At 34.4% G+C, this 12169-nt stretch overlaps 1 protein-coding gene across 1 annotated transcript; it reads left to right on the top strand.

Annotated features, from left to right (window-relative positions):
* The first annotated feature begins 461 nt into the window (after window positions 1-461).
* LOC128998269 (ubiquitin thioesterase OTU1-like) lies at window positions 462-11431 on the top strand. The gene is made up of 5 exons (XM_054424324.1): window positions 462-1142; window positions 2455-2601; window positions 5636-5805; window positions 8644-8815; window positions 10765-11431. The coding sequence occupies exons 1-5, from the start codon at window positions 737-739 to the stop codon at window positions 10815-10817; spliced, it is 948 nt and encodes a 315-aa protein (XP_054280299.1). The 5' UTR covers window positions 462-736; the 3' UTR covers window positions 10818-11431.
* The last annotated feature ends 738 nt before the right edge of the window (window positions 11432-12169 follow it).

Here is a 12169-nt window from a genome sequence, read left to right as displayed (position 1 = left end):
TGATAATATAAAAACTGTATAAGACAAAAATCGTATTAATGATTACTTATAATTTTTAATAAATTATAAAATTAATTTTAAAATTTAATATTATAAAATTAAACTGTCATAACCTAACTTAACCAACCAAACTTGCTGATATGAAAAATTTGTTGACAAAAAGTTAGTGCTACCAGCGGGATTCGAACCCGGGACCTCCTGAATACCAAATCAAACCGCTACAAACTATGCCACGAACGCCGCTGAAAACACTTCGTTTCGTTACGGTAATCCTGTTGCCTCAAGAGTATAAATTACCCACTAGGGATATGACGTCACTACACCTTTAGCCTTAGTCCCTCCCGTGTGCCCATTCCTAGTAGTTGTAGTTGTGGTAGTAGAATGAGTGAACGAGTCTGACTCTGACTGAGTCTGAGTGAGTGACTAGCAGCGTTGCGCGTGGTGTAGCGTAGCCAGCGTAGCGTGGGTTTGTGCTTGGTACTGTATTGGTTTATTTGGTTTATCTTTTTTTTTGCTTTTTTTCAGTTATAGACTAAACTAAACTGAACCAACAACAACAAATTACAAATTCTGTTTAGTTTGTTTAGTTAAATCCTAGGTTAAGTTTTTGATTATTGTATGTGTAGTATTTCTTTTACTCTCTTTTAACTTGTGATAGTGACTGTTAAATTATTTAGACATTACTGTACTACTTTTGAGCTAGGCCTACCTAAAGTTTGGATAGACTTGCTTCAATATGGCTAGTCTACTTTTGAAAGTTAAAACTAAACAAGGCCAAGAAGTTTTAAAAAGTATTAGCTCTTCATCGAGCATAACATTTTTGAAAGAAGAACTTTCAAGAGTTGCAAACATCCCCACCAAAAGCCTTCATGTGCTTTCTGGCTTTCCACCCAAACAAGTGGATTTGAGTGATGAAGCAAAAACTGTTGAAAGTATCGGCATAAACTCTGGTGATATTCTTATTGTAGAAGAAAAACCGACTTCACGTCCAATGGAGAAAGAAGAGAAAAAAACTTGGGATGACAGTGAAGCTAGGCGTCATATTTCTGAAAGCCAGATGAATAGTCCCGGAATTCTGCTCAAGAAAGTTGTGCCTGCGGACAACTCTTGCCTTTTCACTAGTATAGGATTTGTGCTATCAGGTAAGTACGTTGAGTCGTAATAATGTCAAACAATTGCCTGGTTTGCTGAGAGTGTTATAACTTATTGTTCACTAAAATCCTAAGGTCGCTGGTTCGATTCCAAGCAAGTAAGTTATTCTGGCCCCAGATGCCATTTGTCGCTTATATACCAACTTATCTAGCAAGGCCGTTTCCTTTCTAAAAACGTTAAAAAACTTCAATGGCCCAGGGAAACACAAACTACTGTAGGCCTAAACTTAACTAAATTGTTGCAGATAGAAAATAAGATAGGCCCAAGCCCCTAGGTATTAACTTAGGCCTAGGCCTATTAACACGTTCGCTGCAAGCCACTCACCGATGAGTACCAGCATTGCCTACATTCCATTCAATTTCTGCGCAACAGCACACCGGGAAGAACAGATAGGCCTATTTTTATTTCTCGTTTAGCAAGGATTAATTAGGTGCTTTATTGTGGTGTAGGTTAGTAGGCTAGTAAATTTTCCCGCAAAATCTTCCTCTGGCAAACCTAGAAATCAACTTGTTCCGCCTTTCTCCCTCCAATTGGCAATTACAATGGGACCGGTTAGTTCTAGACAACTAAGTTTAGTGCTGCTATCTGTGAGTGATTTAGAATACTACGATTACTATCATTGTAATACAGCACATCACCACACGTCATTTAGGTTAGCCTACTATTCGTCAAATTAAAATACCATATTTGAAAGCTAAGTGGGTTCGCTCAACGCTCATTGGTGGGCCGCAGTGAACGTGTTAACTTAAAACCATCTTAATTCACTGCAAATGTGTGCCTCGTATCTTCTAGGGCTAGGCTAATGTAGCTTACATGTGCCATATTACAAATTAAGTTATTTTCACTTTATTGGTTATAACCGCTTTATGAATAAATAAGTTAGATAAATTATTCAATTTAATAGATGAGAACTTCGGTAATAGCTTATTCCCTTAATAGAAAATTCGCTAAACACACTTGAAAACGGTGATATTTGGGTACTAAGTTAGTAGACTATATGGAATTTTGCAGTTTTATAGCCTATATTTTCTTCAAGGCAGTCTGCAGTTTAAACTTACATTTTTATACAAAATCAAATCCTAGGTTATTGACAAAAGCCGATTGTTCTGGCTAATACATTATCTTTACATACTTCTTTACATTGTGTGTTAGCCTACTTAAAGATTTTTTAGGCCTAGGTTGTATAGGTTCTAGAGACTGAATCCCAGATTGAATTCTTTACTTTTAGCCTGTGACCTCGATGGCATTAATTTTATTATTTCATGTTTTCGCTAACTGATAGGCCTAATGGTCTCCTTCCAGGGAAAATTGACACTAACTGCGGTAGTCACATGCGAGAGATCATTGCTGAGGCTGTATCTACTGACACAGATACATACAACGAAGCTATATTAGGGCGTCCGAGCAATGACTACTGCTCGTGGATCAAGCGTTCAGAGTCATGGGGAGGTGAGTTTTTATAACCTAGTTGTTCTGATGTATGAGATGTATGTGTGTAGGCCTATGTATGTGTTTGGTAAAAACAATCCAAAACAAGCATACTACAACAGTTCAACCGAATCTCCATAAGAATAACATGGGAATCTTTAGTTTTACTAAGGAATTGGTCTAAATATCTGCATTTATGCAATCAAATGTGTTGCTAAATTACAACCGTTTTCAACTCACATAGGAGTCATCGTCGGGCCAGTACAGATGTCTTCTCGTTTCATTAGAAGGTTGTCAATTCATAATAAATAAATAGGCCTACATTGAACTCGTACACGAACATAAAAATGAACATTTAAGGTTAAAAACCAAAGCTTCTATATGAGTGAAAACCGGTTGCAATTTAGCAACACATTTGATCACACATAAATGCAGGTATTTACACCAATTCTTTAGTAGCCTATTTAAATGATGCATAGTGTTCAGGCTGCTATAATTCAATATAATAGGCCTACTTTAGTTTTCGTTTTCGTTTTTTTAGTCTAGTTATATCCGATCCATTAAGCGCATAACAACCCATCAAGATACTAAATTATTAGTTTTTTTTTAAGTCTAGGAAATTGCAAATTACTACTCGTTTTGAGAGTTAAAATTGAGGAAACACATTTTTACCCATATAATCATATTCCCGTAGTCTGATTATGCTGGTTTGCAAACTCGTTCCAAATATAAATAAATTCAAAATTGTTTTTTAAATCTTTTTTAAAGACCCACTCTTAAATCTGTCATTCAGGTTGGCACTATGTGGCTGTAGAAGATTTACAAACTGGATGTTTCGGGTGTATTTCAGCATTCTTTAATGTTCCAAAGAGGGGAAAAAAGTGCTTGAAATAGCCTAAACTATGCAAAATAAGTTAGCTCCCCAAAAAGTTGTAGAAAAACTTTAGCGATATCAGACCTTTCTGTAATTTTCAACTGTGAATTTTAGGATAAAATAAGCATTTCCCGTAAACGTCCTCTAAAGGGGAAAAAACTCAAAGTAAACCAAATAATTACAAATCATATGTTTAGGTTAAAAAGAGTCCTGAAACTAAACAAATTTCCTGCCTTATTTATGATTATTACAACTTGTATTGCTAGTATCCTATTAAACTAACTCAGAACAAAAAAAAAAAAAAATACAAATGTAGGTAGGCCTAGTTAAAACCTAGGGTAAATTTGTCTTGTTAACTTACCTCGAAACAGAAAACAAAGTAAGACTTGGCAAGTTTGCACTTTAGAGCCAAGTAGCTTAGGATATTATATAGGCCTAAGTTACTTCCATTATGTTTAATTCAAGCCTACCTTGTAGCGTACACAGCTACAGTACAGTGTCTAGACACTGCAAGGCTATGTGTTTATTAAGTTTAATCAGCAAGTTGTTATCATAACCATGACAGTAATATTGCAAGTTTAGATTTCAATGCTGCTGCTAAAATTTGTAGACAAACTGTTTATTCCAGCTCAACCCTTGTTTTTCTCGATTCATTCCACCAAAGCTCTCTATGTTAAAAAGTCGTAAATACTAACACTTAGCAAGATTGGGAACACATTTGAACTCCTCATATCCGGTCACCACGGGACTGAGCCCTCACCAGGGTAACGATTGGGCGGATAAACCAACCTGTTATAAAAACAAAAAAATATTTAAACAAAATAATCTTACGTACGGTAATTAATGAATGTATATAATCAAAAGTAAGCCAGTGTTTAGTCTCATTGAGGAATGCCTATAGGTTTAAGTAGTTAAGCAATGAAAATAAATATTATTGTTTAAGATAATATAAACAAATATTAGATAATGATGGAGGTAAAATTATTCTCATTAGATTAGCTTTATTAATTACCTCGAAGGCCATTCTGTTTGAAAACCATTGGTCATTTTCTGCTGAACTTTTTTATCCAAATGAAACATCTACTTTAGTGGAACAATTACCAACCACAAGTAACTACCAAGTACCATTACTAACTACACTGAAAATATTCAGAGCTAACTACTAGCTCTAACTGAGTAGTAAAATGTGAACAAACAGATTAATTGTGAGAAGGCTTTAAACACCAAGACTTGTGCTTGCAGCTACGTATCTGTGAGCTGTAAGAATAACATTTTGATATATTTTTTTCATAGGGAAATGCATTATGCACTGTAAGGGTCTAGGTCTGTAGGACTCTTCCTACTAAAACCCCAACGATTTAGGCAATGGAAGTTAGACGCTGTTTTTAATATTTAATTTTGATATTGGCTTCTTAGAAGTACCCAGCTAAACCGAGGACTGGTAAAAACAATACTGGATATCGAGTTTCTCAGAGCTTTTATTTGATTTTAGTGAGGGTTACAACTGATTTAAATGAGTGTTTTAGGCCTAGTTTGTCATATTTCAAATATTTAAATAAGTTTGAGTATTGGTATGAGTATGATTATATGTCTAAATCAGTAGTTAGTATACTTAGCCTATATGCTTAAATACTACATTCTAAAAAGACTATAAAATTAAAATACACAGTTTTCCAATTTTCAAGTTTGCTTCCATTTTGAAAAATGGCGGAAATTTTTTAATCAATGACATCAATATTTTTTTATGTTTTTTATGATCTTTTTAGAAAGTACATACAATTTCAAAACTTATTTACTCCTTGCATTTCCTCTCTAAACTTAATCGTTGAGGAGCTACGTGATGCAGAATGTACACTGCAAGTAATTTTTTCTTAGATGTATCACGATGGGACTCCTAAACAAGTACCTTTAGGCAAAAATGTGAAGAATAAAAACGTTTTTAAATTGCATTTACTTTCTAAAAATAATCAAAAAATACTGTACTGTGTAATAGTGTTCCATAAAAAATATTAAAGTTGTCAATCATATTAGAAAATGAAATATTTTTGAAAATTCAAAACCATCCCAAAAACATCTTAAAATATAAAGGGGAGTGACCCATAAGAAGTTAACTGTCCTTTTAAATTGTCACTCTTTAGCTTTTCTACCCTGTATAGGATAAAATGTGTTTTCGTTTAACAGGTGCAATAGAATTGGCAATCCTGTCCAAGTTCTACGGTATCGAGATCGCTGTTGTTGACACAGTCAACGCAATAATCAACCGATTTGGGGAAGACCAACTGTACGACCACCGAGTGTTTCTAATATTTGACGGCATCCATTACGACCCTCTCTATCTTGAACCGTTTGAGGTAAGGAATGATCATATTTTGTACATTACATACAACAACTGTAAATTGTGATTAAACTTGTAAAATGAGCGTGGCGACACACCACTTTTAGCAGCCCACCATTATTTTAGTTTGTTTCTTAGTTTAGTTTAATCTAGTTACTAACACAATCCATTCCGACTTTGTCGGTCACTGATATAGGATTCACGTATTCAAGTACAGATGACCTTTTTTAAACCAATGAAATAGGAAAGATTGTCTCATACACCATGCAATGTATTTAACTACGGAGGTAGTCTACACTTATTTTTTTTCAACCCACAAACTCTTTAGATATAGATACTGTAATTGATATTTTTCTCCGATTGTAGTTAAATTGGACCCTTCCTTAATTATTTACAAAAATTGTTAGTTTGTAAATAACAAATATCCTAGTATCTTGGATAAGATGTTCATCGAAATTTTTAGGTACACGTCATAAGAAGTGGCTATGGCCATAAAACATATTGTTTGTCTCTAAACATTGTCCATTATTGATGGTGTTGAGTCAGTAGGATTGAAAATTCCCTTGAAGTGATGGCATAGTGTAATACATATTCATTGTTGGAATAATGCTTTTCTCTTTTCTCCAACTTACTTTAATGAATATTGTGTTAAATAAATATTTTTGGGCATTACTAACCTTCATTTGATACACAAACACACACTTAGAAAAATACTAAAATACAAGTAGGTAGCACTGGACCTATATTAACCCGTGGCGTATAAACGCTGTGAGCGCCTAACATTGACTGACGGGCCCCTTTTCTCAGTTAGGTTCCTTGTATGAAATACAATTTTCTTCCCACTTTATACAATGCCCGGTATCATAAACCAACGTGTTTAGATATGTTAGAACCCAAGGTTACCCGTTTGTAAACATTTTTCATGTGTAATGAACACATATAAGAGCCCGTCTAGATGTTTGACCCACATAACCACGGTACAGAATCACATTATATGTCTTCTTATCATATTTGTCATGCCATCCATTGATATTACAACCCGTTAATAGAGATAAATATTTAAGGATGCATGGAAAAATGTAAAGAAAGTTGGTACAGTATCAGCTGTTTAGGATAACAAAGCATCCCCACCCTTTTCCACAGTGGGGTTGTCAGTCGTGGTTAGGTGATCACAGGGTAACCTTGAAAATGCCTCATGTTGATATAGGTGCGGCGAAACGTCCGAAATAGAGAACTGAAGTCTGTTATTTTTATTTTAATGTGGCTGTTTGTGTGTGGTGACAAATTCTACGTTTTCCTTATTTCAACCAGGGAGTGATGCCCAAACATACTTATCTAACTGGATTAATGACCTCGCCTACAAACCATCTTGTTTGAAAAATGGAACAAATATTGTGTGTTGTGTTAGTGTACCGTCAAACGGGGCTACATTTTACGTGAGGGCTACTGTGTACAAACTTTAAAAAAACTGTTAAAAAATCATATGTCCCATGCTTTTATATCTTAAAATAAAGTTAAACTCCTATTCTTTAAGAAAAAACAATTAACACATTGCACAGATTAAATAAAAAATAAAAACTTTACATACCTTTTCATGTTATCAAATGCATGTTTTAAAGTAGCCCCTAGCCTAACCATCATAGAGCTGTTTGGAAATTTAATGACTGTTACAAAGTACCGACCCTGGGGGCTACTTTGTACACTCAAAAATGTTTTATTTTTATTAGGTATGAACCCTGAATTGTTGTCCTATAACTTACATAGTTTGATAGCCTATAAATAGGGACAATTGGAAATGTATTCCAATAAAATATCTTTATAAATAAAAAAGTTGTTTCAGGCCTAAATATTAGAGTGTGATTATAATTTTTTATTTCTAGTTGGAAAACAATAATTACGTTGTTATGAATGTTTCTCTTGAAAGTAAAGTAAAAATAGCAAGTAATTTGTAATTTATTTTAAGATTATTTAAATTTAAATAATAATTATAGGTATTATTTTACCATACAAATGATCTACATTTCTACGATAACTTAAAAAATTAAAATTGTACGTTTGGCCGCTAACCATTGGTAAACTGAGTCGCCTGCAGAATGTCAACAAAAGCAGTAGCATTATTTCTGCTTGGGCATTGCAGCCTTGCCGGCTCGTATTGCATTTTGTCAGTGTTTGTCATTACAATTTTTTAATATTGACACGATTGTGTCAAGTATAGTTCAAGCCAAACTCAAACACAAATTAATTTTATGCTTTAAAAACTGTAGGGGTTCACCTTACTGTATTGTGATATTATTTAATCCTATAGAGTGTTGGCTTTAAGTCTTTGATTTCCTAATGTGGTACCCTAACCCCTAACCTCAAAATCTAAGACACCTCTCTGTGTTATCCGAGATTCACTGTAACTGAGGTACTGTCGGTCCCAACAACCTCGGTCAATCGGGACTGTACTGTAAACTGAAATATTGCTGCAGTAAATAAATTAAGTAAAGTAATTTTTGAATTTTGACGAGGTATTTGATAGAGTTAGTCAATATATAAATGAGTTGAAGTTGGAAAATCATATCAGTGTTTCTACAGTCCTATGCTAAGTGAACAAAATGAACTGACTTGTTGGCCTTCAAATCCTATGATTGCTGGTTCGATCCTCAATGATGTTGAGCACTCTTTTACTTCAAGTTGACATTAGATAGTATATTAACAAAACAAGACCAGTTTTTGAAATACCATTGGCATTAACGGGCAACATCTTGAACTATACACAAATTGGAGGGCCCTACTGAGAACCTTAAAAACTTTCCGGTATATTTTTTCTATGTACTAAAACTGATCTCAGACTTGTTTTTTATGGACTCAGGGTGACAACAAAATACAGACCATGTTCCCGACAGCGGATGACAAAGTTCTGCGGGAAGCTGAGGTCTTGGCGATGGAGGCAAAGAAAAGTCATCAGTTTACAGATGTGAACCGATTCACTCTGCAATGCCTGGATTGTAAAGTATTCCTGATTGGCCAGAAGGAAGCTCTTGGTAAGTTATGTCTTTCTAAAAATACTCTTTCTATTATTTATGTAATGGCTTAAGCAGTGGCGGATCCAGAAGGGGGCGACCGCCCCCCCCCCTCGAGCATACATATACATATATTTTTTACTGCATATAATACAGTACTGTATAAAAATTGCGTAAAATAATTTGTCACACTAACTTTGGACAAAGAAATGGTATAAAACTGTCACTTTGGAGACTTAGTTTACGCAAATCTTTCAGGGGGATACCCATGAACCCCCCAGACCTCCTGGTTCGCCCCCCCCCCCCCCTTGTGACTGTTCTAGATCCGCCACTGGGCTTAAGTGTTACGACATGCAATAGCTTGATTACTTTTTAAATCTTAATGATTGATAATTGATAATTAATAATTGATAAAGTGGTTATAGCTCAATGGTTGGTATTTTAAATTGTTTTATGGGAGAGCACTTTATGTGCTTTTGGCCTAGTTTGGTTAATGGGCGAACCTAAAGTAAACCCCCGATTAACTTAAATAAAGGGAACCATTTTTTATGACCTATCTTTTTGGTTAATCAATCAAAATCATTGTAAAAAAAATAAAAAAATAATACCATTTCCAAAAAAATTCATAGTCCTAACCAAGCCTGTGCGTTAGGAACAAGTTTCATGAGTCCTTATGTCCACATGGCATTATCTTAGAACTTAATAACAACCGGTAATAATCTACTTGCTAAATGTACAGAGAAAGGAAAAAAGAAAAAAGGTCTAATTAGAGAGCAGATAACTTAAACCTTAAAAATAACCAAAGAAAAAATAAAGTTAAGAAAGCATCTAATAATATTGTCAAAAGATACAGGAAACCATTCATACAACTTTCGCCCCCCCCCCCTCCCCCACACACACAACATTGACTCAAGCACAAGCAATTGTTGACTCACTACAATACTATTCTAGATTTTAAGGCTTTTTCACTTCATAATGTTGTGGGATGTACTAGATTTCCTCCGCCAAGTAGTCCGTTTCATAATCTGTAGGGATGGACTGGTTTTGAAATTCCGAGACATTTTCGGGAAATTTTAAATCTTGTTCTACCAGATGAGATTTTATTTTGATTGAGATTTTTTCGGGACGAGATTAAAGCAGAAAGTTAAGTCAATACCGGCAATACAGGAGCGCGTTGTTGTTGCGTTTCCTTTGCGAAGGCGTTCTTATTTAATTAATTCTTTACATGTAAATATTGCTTTAATTGGTTTAAATGTTTTTGTTTTGGCATCACAAATGATGAGAAGTTTTATTAAGTGTAAGCAGTGTGAGACTTGTTTTACTAATGTAAACATAGCCAAACCAAGTCACTCCATAATCATTCTAAATAAAACATAAGACCATTGACTATACACTGGAAAATTGTTTCTTGATACTAACTAGTAATACTGATGTTTTAGACTGATAAATTTTGTATTTTTCAAAGTTGAACTATATCCTTAACTGATATCACCATGTCCCTATGCAGAAGAGTTATTTTTAATAAGGTAGGCCTAATTAATATTTGTTTTTTATAATGATGTTTTTTTTGTAATTCTTGATAAAAAATTTGAAATATTCTTGCATATTATTATTTTTTATGTTAACCTGTCATCTGTCATAAATCAGTCTAGGTGTAAAAAAATGTTACAAAATCAGGTTAAAATGACAAACGTACATTTCTTCCCGTTATGTATGAGAAGGGAAATCCCATCTAGAAATTTTATGAAAAATCCCCTCTCGTCTCAAACTAAAAATCCAATCTCGTCCATCCCTCTGGCGCCAAATTGGAATAGTCCACAACCTAAAACGAACATTGTACTTGTTAGGCCTGTTCCAACGCTCAAACCGACCAGACAAGAACATGGTTTCTAAAGCAAAGTTGTAATCTCCAGTTATATGAAAGTGTCTATCGAGTATTAACTACTTATCTATACATCTTGTTTGTACAGGTCACGCCAAAGAAACTGGACACAGCAACTTCGGAGAAGTCCATTCAAGTTGATTCCAGTGTTGTGAAAGTTGTGATTGTTTGTGGGAACTGATAATCTGACAAGGTCGAGTGGTATCTAGTCGTTCCTACCTAGTGAATTGTTAGAGATGAACTTTGTATGTTATTTTTTCACTTTTAATTAATTTGTTGGTTAATTTTAACTCAACTAATTGTTAGTTGATTTTATAACTGATATTTGATAGTTTCAAAGTTTTGAGCTGGTTCTTGTTATTGCATCTGGTCTTAACCTGTCCTTGACATTTGTAGTTTCAAGGGTATTTATTTGGATGGAGTAGAATTTAAGAGTTTGCAAAGCTGTTGGGAACAAAAAAGTGCATGCCTTTTAAATCTATTTTGTACTTTCCAAGACTTTTCTCGCAGCTAATTGTTAATTAACTTTATTTCTCATATTTGTTTGGACCTGGTTCTTGTTATTGAGTTTAGAGTTGGTTCTTTCAACCCATACTTGCCATTTCTAGTTTTAAGGACAGCTGTTTGTATGGAATAGAATTTAAGAGTCTGCAAAGCTGTTAAGAACAAAAATAATGCAATTATTCTAAAGTAATTTTGTATTTTACAAGAGAAGATAACTTGTATTTGCAAATTAAAGTTCAATTTGTTATGAATACCATTGTTTTTCCTGAACCTCAAAAGTACTTTATTGTTCATTTGTGAACGTTGATCCACATAACATCCGGTAAGGGGGCTTTTTAAATCATGGCAGATAATGCAATGAGTTGTATTTGTTTTTAGTTTCATTGTGTTTTTGTATATTGTTGTCGATTATAATAAGGTTACGTATTATATAAAGTGTGATCTATGTTTGGGGGGATAAGGGAGGTTAGGATGGATATGGTAACTAGGTAAATGTAGATTAGACCCTAAGATTACTTGAAAACAGGAGGAGTTCCCAAACCTCCCAAAATATAGTACAGTCTAAAGACTTACCATGTGTTAAAATAGTTACCCTTCACAATAATGAACTTTAAAACCTATGCTTTACACATAAGTAGATGATATGCTTCCACGGTCACAGTAGATTGTCAACTCTAGGTCATCGGGTAACAGTGACATTGACAGCGTCGTTAAACGAGCTAAACTAGAGGCTGAAGTTTCCGATGCGTGATAGCTATCCATCTTCGCCATAAACTACTATTCAACCTGAACTTCAGTTGAACAATAGGTGAAAGATGGATGGCTGTTAAACGCATTCGAAACGTCAGTCTCTAGTTTAGCTCATTCAACGAAGCTGTCAATGTCACTGTTACCCGATGATCTAAAGTTGACAATTCTCTTAAGTAGGATACCTAAATTCTGTTTTTAAGCAGATATAATTTTGCTCTTGGTCTTAGGGATGATTCAAA

This window comes from Macrosteles quadrilineatus, unplaced genomic scaffold (assembly GCF_028750875.1).
Source record: "Macrosteles quadrilineatus isolate MER2022 unplaced genomic scaffold, UCM_ALF_1.0 Scaffold_7__1_contigs__length_78375512, whole genome shotgun sequence".
Taxonomy (NCBI): domain Eukaryota; kingdom Metazoa; phylum Arthropoda; class Insecta; order Hemiptera; family Cicadellidae; genus Macrosteles; species Macrosteles quadrilineatus.
The sequence above is the reverse complement of the archived record's forward strand: the minus strand, read 5'-3'. Positions and strand labels throughout refer to the sequence as shown.

Excerpts from the sequence above, each read along its gene's own strand:
- LOC128998269 (XM_054424324.1), top strand. The coding sequence starts at position 737 with ATGGCTAGTCTACTTTTGAAAGTTAAAACTAAACAAGGCCAAGAAGTT. Across the intron at positions 2,602-5,635 it reads GCGTTCAGAGTCATGGGGAG|GTGCAATAGAATTGGCAATC; the intron begins GTGAGTTTTTAT and ends TTCGTTTAACAG. Across the intron at positions 8,816-10,764 it reads TGGCCAGAAGGAAGCTCTTG|GTCACGCCAAAGAAACTGGA; the intron begins GTAAGTTATGTC and ends TTGTTTGTACAG.